This window comes from Cenococcum geophilum (genome assembly GCF_001692895.1).
Source record: "Cenococcum geophilum 1.58 unplaced genomic scaffold K441scaffold_54, whole genome shotgun sequence".
In the NCBI taxonomy this organism is placed as follows: Eukaryota; Fungi; Ascomycota; class Dothideomycetes; order Gloniales; family Gloniaceae; genus Cenococcum; species Cenococcum geophilum.
The window spans coordinates 378,365-388,840 of record NW_027137612.1 but is presented as its reverse complement, the minus strand read 5'-3'; the positions used below and the strand labels follow the sequence as shown (position 1 = coordinate 388,840).

The following is a 10,476-nucleotide window of genomic DNA, read 5'->3' as shown; positions in this document are numbered from 1 at the left end:
TAACGGGATAATTTCCTAGGTAGCGGCCTTTAACCCTACCGTATGGATAGTAAATTTGATATTAAAGGATATATTTAACTTTATAGTTAAGCGGATTAACCTAAAGGATATTTAGGTATAGCTATCCGATATATATTATATACTAAATAGTTTAGGAACTAAAAAGCCATTATAAGAATTTTAAAAATATTATAAGTTCCTAAAAGGTAAGATCTACTTTAGCGAGAACTTTTAAGTATAAAGCTAACGGCTACTAGCCGCCATAGAAGATAGGGAAAAACCTATAGTATTAAATCAGTTAAGGAAACAGAGGCGCATTAATAAGCCTATATATAGATGTGAGTAGGATTTACCTTTGTTGTATTAAAGGCTGTGCTAATAATATATACTGTAGAAATTTAATACGCATTTATAAACGCGCCTATTAATTATATCCCCCTTTTAGGCGACTTTCTTTCCAAGGCAGTCCAGACCAGCAATTAATAGGAAAAGGAAAGAAGACTAGGACTTCTAATAATAGAATATTTAACTACGCTAATTCCTAAGGGAGAAAATATGGATATCTCTATTACCCTCTGGGTTGGTCGTTAAGAGACGGTTTTAATATACAACTTATTTAAGCTCCAGCGGACTTAGGTGTCATCTTTACCCAGCTATCTATTACCTTAATTTTACACCTAGCAGGAATAGGATGCGATTTATCCTATATAATATCTTTAAGTGGTCTAGTGCCTTTAGGTACTTTAGGATTAAAGATCCTAATAAATGCGCCTCTAAATATTATTGTTTAATTATAATCTACCGCATTAAATATATGGAATAATATATAGTCTAGCTTTTCTCCCTCCCTAACCTATATATAAATCCTAAGTTAGCTTAAAGTTTATTTAACTAGGTTCGGTTTTAATAGACCTTTTTGGATATAATAAATTTTATAAAGGTATAACTCTAAGAGGGAATATATTGCCGGTAGATAAATAGTATAAATTTAGACAAAGCTAAGCTCTATTTAAAAGTAGTATACGTTCTCTATATAGGTTCGCGCTATTAAAAAGGACCTAAAGTAGGGGGAAACAGCGACCTAAGGATCGTGGGTAAGGGCGTTAAAGTTGTTATAGAAATGGGCCCTAGGAGGTTCTAGCAGGAAATATACTAGTTAGGAAGTAAATAAAGGCTATATCTTATACAATAGATTTAGCAGCCTATTCTGTTAGCTAAGGAAGAATTAATATAGGTAATAGTAAGTATATAGCTTCTACGCGATAAAGAGATTAAAGAGGTATAAAAGAGGTGGATTATATACTTAAATAGAGCAAAGCGGAAAGGATTTAAGAATATAAATAAGTTATAAAGTCTAATAGGCGTATAAATACTTAAGGCATTAGTGCCTAATAAGAGATTAATATGAAAATGATTTAGGCGGCGTTGGCTTAGCCTAGCTTACGCCCTACTCTATATAACTAGCGAGTATTAGCCTTTATAAAAAAAGTCGGCTTCGTGTCTAGTAAAGAAGAAAAATTAAGGCGTCTATAATTATAGCAGCGGTAGAATTAGAGAAGTTTTTTAATGTGTAGTCTTTTACCGTAGTTAGCATAGCGTTTATTAACCTGGCGTAATGTATACTAAATACTATATATATACGCGTACAAAACTAGGCTTAATCCTATATGCCTACTTTTACCTACTATATTAGAATTAGTTCTACAACCACCTTTTACACAACTAGTAGTAAAAGGCTAAGTTAAATAGGATCACCCTCTTAAGTACTATATTCTGCTTCCTACAGATATTTTTAAGCGCCTTTATAATTTTTTGTTTTAATGCTAGGATTAGTAGAGGAAGTATAATTCTTTTTATATAATTTCCTAATTGTATATAGTGTATTCTTAGTATAGTAAAATTTAATAGCTAAGCCCCTAAATAGATTAACTAACTAACGCTTAGTATTATAAAAGGCCTAGGCTTAGCAAACGGCGTATACTAGCCTGCTTAGCAAGAGCTCTTTTATAATAACTTAGCCCTAAACTTAAGCTAAATGTATTTATAAATTATTATCTTATCTAGATTCTCCGCTAAACTCCGCCGTAACTGTTTTATTATAGTGTAATAGAATTTAGCTTTAATACGGTTAGGGTATCCTGCTATACTAGAGTATATATCTAACTACTTTTTCGGTATTATAAAGAGGGATAAAAATAATAATTCTAACGCTTATATGCTACTCCAGTAGTATTATATTATATTTACCTATTCCCCGGCTAGGATTTCCTTTAAAGTTCCCTTATAAATAGCTTTTATATAAAATTGAATAATCCTATTACGCGACTTATATTTATTCTCTATATATTATCCTTTTATATACTACCCATTTTAGTTTCTATTTTAGATAATCCTATATTCTATGGCCCTTATTTCTTCCTCCGTAATATTATTCTATCCTTTAGGGAAATTTTAGAGGCGGCTTAGTAGTAGAGATCCAAGCTTAATCCAGACTTAGTCCTGTTTATAGTTAATTTAAAAAATAGTCTAAATAGGAGAGAAATCTACCTTAAAGTCTTTAAATTTCTTTTGCTATTCCATACTATCTACTATATATCCTATATTATTAGTAAACTCCCTTTTATTTACTAGGATATGCTATATGGATAGTTAAAAAATATATATATAAAGAAAGATTTTTGGATAATCTTAATATTCTAGTATAGGGACTTCCTCCTTTATTTTAAACCCGCATTTAGTATAAAAAGTCTTACTGCCCGCTATAAAAGAAATGCTAAGCGGAATGCTGTTAAGAACTAAAATTGCTTTAAACTAGTACGTAAAGGCTTTAGCGTGCCTACGCCCCTAGTATTTTAGGTGTAGTACTAGCGTTTAAAGTACGTAGTAGGGCCCGGATTTATAGAGCTACCTATTATTTAGGTAAAAAGTTTAGAATTAATCCTAAGATTTAAGGGGGTAAGGCATTATACTTTAACTTAGCTAAATTAGTATATTTCGCATAGAGCAATATAGCTTCTTTACTCTTGTCTCGCTTTAGGTTTAGGACTTCCTCCTATAGCTTATTAATGTCTACGCTAGTATTAATAAAGCCTTATAATCGCCGTAACACTTAGTAATATTTACTTTCTGGCTAAAACTACCCGCTCTGATTAGAACCTTTTAGTAGGGATAAAATCGCAACACTGATAATTATAGACTTAGCATTCTTTATGGGCGGATATATACTTTTAAGTACGTTATAAACTATCTTATATTTATTATTTTTAAAAGCATTATCTATAATAAGTACGATTCTATCTAGATTTTTAATTTCTTATTTAAAAAGGTTTTTAAAGCTCGTTAGTGTATCTCCTAGAAATTTAGTATAGTGTAGTCTCTAATATTACTATATAGGGGAGGAAAAGTATACGGTAGTAGCAATAAGTGCTATTTATTTTGCCTTAGAGACCTCCGCCTTATAAAGACGCCCTAAAATAGGCGCTTTAAATATCGCTAACTGGCTTTCTCTCTGTATAGGGAGAACGTGACTTAGAAAAGAGTGGTAGAAGAAATAGTTTAGGAAGTATATAAAGATTAGAAGGACTCTAAAGATTACTATAAAGTAAAGAGAGGGTAAATATACTTAGTGCGGGCTAATAAGATTTAACTTCTATAGACTAATTACTAGATTATACTAGGAATTATAGTATAGAGATTAGAGCTAAGTATTCTTTTATATTAGTCTACGGTTATATAATTTCTAATTATATAGGAGAAAGGGAGCATTATTTATAAGATAGGTTTGCTAGTTACTATTATAAGGGCATAGAATAAATATATCTTAACGTATATATAGGGCGAAAATTAATAAACTTAGGTGGCTAGGGTAGATAAGGGGCTATATACCTAGTCTTAGAAGTAAGGACTCCAATAGTATGCATTCCTATAACGCATCTCCTTTATTATCTTCTATCTTGGCTGCGTGTTAAGTAGTATATATATACTATAAATTCCGGAATAGCTCTAACATTAGAATCTATATATTGCCTATACTTTACCTAGATAGAAAATTGTTGTTATTACCTTATAAAATGTGCGACCATATTTAAATAACGCTTAAATACGGCCATTTTATTAATAGAGTAAAAATATAGTGCCTAAAATACTAAGAGACCTGTAAACTATATCCTCCTAACGTTATAGGGATATAAGTATAGAAACCTTTTAATCTAATTTAGGGTTATTACTTATGGTGTGATTTAGAGATAACTACCCGGATAGAAACTGCCGTAAGCTTTAAAGTAGCTAAAAAGATTAGGTAGTCGGCTTATTAAAATGCATAGCGGACTATTAATTAAAATTATAGATAGAGCAGAGGATATAATTTGGCTGAAAGGTGTTATAAGGAAACTGTTTAAACTAGCCAAACATTCTTATATTAGGGTATATTTTATAAGTCTAAACCTTTGGAAATTTACCTTTTATATTAACTCCTTGCAATCCCTTGGCAATCTCTTAGCAATTTTGTTATAGCCCCGTAACAACCTTATAAGACTTTTATAGGACTTTTATAGGACTTTTATAGGACTCCTCTAGGACTCCTATAGGACTCCTATAGGAATCCCCTAGCGATTCTATAGTAATCCCTAGGACCTCCATCTCTAAAATCTACTTATTATTTTAGAGGATAGACGTTAGCACCTAAATAAGGTTATTTTCCCTTTAAACTTAACCTTCTTTATTTTTAAACTAAGAGTTTAATACCTACTAGACCTCTAGTTGCCCCCAGTCTAATTAAGGCATAGATTTTGTAGCCCCTACTTTATAACTAGCACGCTTCTCTAAATTTTACTATTAGTGTTTCGCGGTATATAAGAATTTAAACACTTCCCTAAGGATGTTATTTCAGCTTAAGCTTAAACTTAAGTCTTCTTTAATCTTGGCCTAAAGTAGTTAGATCTAGTAAGTGTTACCTAAAGGGTTAATAAAACAAGCTTATATATATTTAAGCTAGAGATATTAGATGTTAATAGTTAGTTATTAAAGTTAATATGCGATAACATTTATTAATCTTACTAGGTAAAGCATTACGTATACCAGAGGCTTTGGATTATAGCTATACCCTGCTAAACCTGCCCCGCGCGGCTTAAAATTTTAAATAATAAAACGATAATAACCTTAAACTAATGGCAGAATAACTAAGTAACAAGTATATAGATATTGAAGTTGTTAAACGCAGCGGGTAAGGGCTCTCTACGAAAAAAGATCTTAGTAAGGCTTTATAAGCTTTTATAGAAGACGGGTTTCTTATTCTTAAAAGAGCTATAAGCATTAAGCCCCCTTTAGCGGAGTTATTAAAGTTATTAAGCTTTGTTAAAAGGGAGATTGTTTTAAATAAGGTAAGCTATTTCTGAAGTTTATAAGTAAGACTAATATCCCTCTAGGCTGTTAAAATAATACTTTTCTTGGCTTAAAATAATGGCTTTTATATTGCCGCCTGCCTTCTATCTAAACCTACTCTAACCCGTAAAGAGTTAGGGCGCGATTATAAATGGGAAAAAATGGCTTTTGCTAAAGATCTTATAGGGGCTATATACTATTATTTAGGAGGAGATTAAAATGTTATATAAATATTCCAGCTTGATGTATATTCTTGTGGAGTAGCTATTAGGAAAATAGTAGATATTAAGGCTAATAGAGGTAATATGTATATACTCTTAAACCCTATAAATATTTTCGCATTTGCTAAACTTCCTCTAGCTTTATTTGCCATTACTAGCTATTACGGTTAAGACCTTTCCTTAAGAATAAACTACCTTCCCTAGTGTATGCGATTATGGTTTTATATATATAGACTAGGTATCTTAGGCGCGGAGTGCTAGATAATTAAACTAGTAATAAGATTCTAGAGCAGTTTGGAAATAATTGCTCTAGAAGTGGCAAATATGTAGTTTAGAAGCGATAATTATATTAAATAGTACGTAAAAGGAATAAAGATTATTGCTTATAGCTAGCTACAGATTCTCCTATATATCCCTCTACTAAAGTATTAAATATTGCTTTGAGCCTAGACGAGAACCAATAGCGTATAATTAAAAGTGGATTTAGTTTAGAAGGGGGGCGATTTAGTGAGCTTAGGAGGCGGTTTTATAAGTTACGCTAATATACTTTAGTTAGTGCTAGGCTATAGCGGGGATTTTAAAAGGCTTATGCTAGGCCTATAATGTTTAAGTCTAGATTAAAAAGTGATATATTTGTTATACTAGGACCCTCTAGGGAGAACTGCTGTATTGACTTTAATAGAAGGTTAAAGGGTGTCGCGTTAAACGTGTTCTAATGAAATAACCATACTTCTACTAGAGAATTAGAGGGTGCCGCATTTAACGGGTTTAAATTGTCCTAGGAGGATAGCGGCTGTATTAGTTTTAGTAAATTATTAAAGGGTGTAGCATTAAACGTATTCCAGTGAAATGACTGCACTTACCCTATTGTATTTAAAGTGTTCCAGTTATCCTATAGGGGCGGCTGCTGTATTGGCTCTTATAGATCGTTAAAGGGAGTAGCATTAAACGTGTTCTAATAAAATAACTGTACTTACTCTGCTAAAGAATTAGTGGCTACCGCACTTAATAAGCTTGAATTACCCTAGGAGGATAGCGGCTGCATTAGCTCTAGTAAATTGTTAAAGGGCGTGGCATTAAATATATTCTAATTGCGATTGAAGGGCGTAGCATTGAACGTATTTTAATTGGGTAGCTATATTAGTTTTGCTAGAGAACTTAAGGGTACTATACTTAACGTATACCCGAATAGCTCTCTACGTGGCTATAATACTAATTACTTAAACTCTACTTAAGAACTAGAGGGCGTTGCCTTAAATTTATAAATATTTATATGCTAGGTAAAACTTAATAGTCTTTAGAACTTTTGTTTATATATATAGCAGTATTTATCTAATTAACTCTTTTCTTTATAGAACTTCCTTATATGTTTCTAGATATTGTACGACTTACTAAAATAGCGGGTGTAGAATAGACACGGAAATTTCTTTAAAGGCTCCCTCCCCTTTTTAAGAGATAATATATAATCCGTGGCTTGTATATTATTCTTAATCTAATAATACCTAATATTCTGCTTACTTTAGTAAGGTTTAGAGATTATAGAGTGACTGCGTTTTTATATTGGAGGTATTGCGATATATAGGGTTATACTAGATTCCTAAGTTTTAGTAGATAGAGATTAGATAGGTTCTGTTACTTATAATTCCTATATCTTTAAATATGTGTTCTATATAGTATAGGAGAGATATCTATAGTTTTTGCTGTGTAGGGGACCGAAGGCTTTAAACTGTCCCTATTGTAGTTAATAATAGATACTTATTATTTGCGTAGGAGGCTGCTAGGTACTATAGGGGAATCAGTGTAGATTTCTAAGGTCGCGGACTTTATTAAGCTTTATTACTAAATAAAGAGGCTGCCTATAATTAGGAGGAATTGTAATACTAAAGGAGTTGTTATGTGGATACTAAGGAAGGTAAAACTAGGGCTTGTTATTAGTAAGACTAGGAAAAGATTAGAAGGAATAAGAGCGAGAATCTAGATAATATGTGTTACGTTAGCATATTACGTATAGGCTGTAAGGGCTAAGCTTATTAAATGGAGAATTATAAGCCGCTAGGGCGGGAGTATTAAAAATAGAAAGTGTGCTAAGTAAGCCTATACCTTAGTAAAAGAGGTACTTAGAGATATTAAGGCCTAAAAAGGCGTATATAAAAGAAGGCGGCACTATAGATATAGCTGCTAAAACTAATCTTATAACCCTAGCTACTCTTACTACCTTTTTTTAGCTTAAGGAGGCTAGTTTCCTAAGGCGCTATAGGAGTTTTAGAGGAGTCCTATATAAGTTATATAGGAGTTCTAGAGGAGTTATAGAGGAGTCCTAAAAGATTCCTAGAGGATTGCTAAGAGATTGCTATTAAGGGGCACAATATTCTATAAAGGTGGTTAGAGGGAATTAGGCTATAACCTAGCCTTATAGCCGCCCTATTACCTTACTGCCCTATTACGCTGTTACCTTATTACCTTATTGCCTTCTTACCCTTTTTTGCTTTAGTTAATCTTTTTATTAATAGAATACCCCTACTTTTTAAAACAATATATAAACTTCCTATTGTAGCATTTATTGGCGCTAAGTTTATTTATTTACTTGTTCTTGGTTAAGTAGTACTTTTATAGCTTTGTTTACCAACTACCTTATGGCGTTCTCTCCGCTTTTAAATAATTTTTTACTTCCTTCCTCTCTAAACTATTTTTGGAGTCTCCCTTTATTACTAGCTTAAAAATATCTCTCCTATTTTGGCCAAGTTATTATATATATTATTGAAGCTGTCCTAGTGTACTAGACTAGCTATTAAGGTTTATACGTGCAGCCTCTTAAAGTAAATTACTAATTAAAAATTAGGCTCTATTCTTGTGGAGATTCTATATAAATATTTTAAAAACTATTTTTAATAAGGATTTCCTAGTCGTTACTAACATTACTATACTTGCCTTTCTACTCCTAATTTCCGGCTTTATACTAGTATTCTTCCTATAACACTAGATAATAGGGCGTTTGTTAGCTTTCTTAGGTAGTCTCTTAGTAAATACATTATTAAGTATAACTCTTACTGCTTCTATTTAGATAGTAAGAAAATATAAAAGGTTAAAAGTATTATAGCTCTTATACGCTACGGTTATTCTTATACTATATTCTGGCATTTACTTTGTATTTATTAATATATATCTATTCCTTTTAGTAAGCTACTGTAGTAACGCTTTAGTGACCTCTACTAATAGGAATAGGGACACTCTCTTATAGAATGTGTTATAAACGTTGCCGTCATTTTGCTATAAGCTTAGTCGCTTTATATTAAACACTAATAGTATAATACGATATCTTATAATACACCTATTAGCCCTAGTAACTTAAAGAAAGCTATACGGAGATATTTGAACCCTAAATACCCCGACCGACCTATTAGCCCCGATAACTTAGAGGAAGCCACGATATTGAACCCTAAATCCTCCTATACTAAAACTAATCGTAGGAGGAATAGGTTAGTTTTTAGTTATCTTAGTTACTTTTTAGGCTAATACTAGCTTAGTAGTTTTAAAATTTATATTAGTTGTTCCGTTAATATAACCTATAAAGCGTAGAGAGAAGGCGAGACCTTTCTATTTAAGAATTTTAAAGCTGTAGATAATCCCCCGCTGGATAAGGGCCTTTAATCTAAGGTATATGGCCTATAGTAGGATTACGTCTTTCTACCTAAAAAGGTTAAAGCTATAGATGACTTCCTACTAGATAAGGTTTTCCTTAGAGATAATCGCTATATACTTTAGTTATGCCTTAAACGTATATGTCTTAAGTAAGAGTAGAGAGACTTTATATCTTAGATGCTAGAGCTTAGCGACTTAAGGGGGGAGGCTGTGAAAAAGCTAAGGCTATAAGAGGTATATATAAGGAACTATTAAGTTATTTAGGAGGAATTTTCTTTCTAGGTAGCAGCTATATATAGACTTTATTAAAGCTTAAAGCCTCTTACTGCCTTTAAACTTTCTTAGAAAACCCAGCTAAGGTATAGCTTCTCCTTTAAAGGCATATAGTATTATCTGAAATTGCCTTATATGGCTAAGGTTAAGATATACTCTATTAAAGCCACTAAACGCGTCTTTAGCTCTATACCTTATTATATAAAACTAGACTATAGTTTTCGTTTATTTTTAGGAGGGAAGGCCTTATATAAAGTCTCTTATTATTGCATAAAACTTTTATACTAGAAGTATACTAAATTTTTAAGGGCTAGGAGCGGGGATACGCTAGCGCTCTATAACTTGGCTAATTACTCCTAGTTATACAATAAAGCCTTAATAAGTGACGGTCTAAATATCTGTAGGTTTTATTGTAGATAGGTAACTAGGGTAATTAGGGGAATATGCACCTAAGCACGAGCTAGAGTGTAGCGCATTTGCTTTACCCCTCTAAAATAGTTAAACTTTTATATTTTAAAGTCTAAGCCGCGATCTATGGGGCAAACTACTAATTTAAGAAAGCCCTAAACACTATCTGCTTTCTTACTCGTTAATCTAAAATATACTAGCTCCTGTGTATTAACTAGTACTAAAACTAAGCCCCTATATATAGCCCCGTACCTTAAGCCTATTACTTAACTTAAAGTTAGGAGGATATTAGTATAATTTAGCACTTTAGGGCTTACTAGCTTAGCTACTAGAACGCCTCTATATCTATAATAGCCCACTAATAGATTTTTTTGCAGGTAATTAGTGTTCCGTTTTTGCTTTTTAGGTTGATCGGCGCCTCCGATTTTAGGCCTATATATATTTTCACTGCCTCTAAACAATTAGGGTTAAACTATATTATAGTTAGCCCTCTACTAACCTTTGCTATATATAACTATATATCCGCATTAAGTTGCTAACGCCGCCTTCTAATATA

General features: G+C 32.3%; 1 protein-coding gene across 1 annotated transcript; it reads left to right on the top strand.

The window, feature by feature from the left end:
- Positions 1–402: 402 nt before the first annotated feature.
- On the top strand, positions 403–591 carry K441DRAFT_582828 (uncharacterized protein; the record flags this gene model as incomplete). The annotated part of the gene is made up of 2 exons (XM_067644478.1): positions 403–465; positions 487–591. Coding segments are annotated over 2 exons (168 nt in total), but the record flags the coding sequence as incomplete, so codon positions are not given.
- Positions 592–10,476: the final 9,885 nt, after the last annotated feature.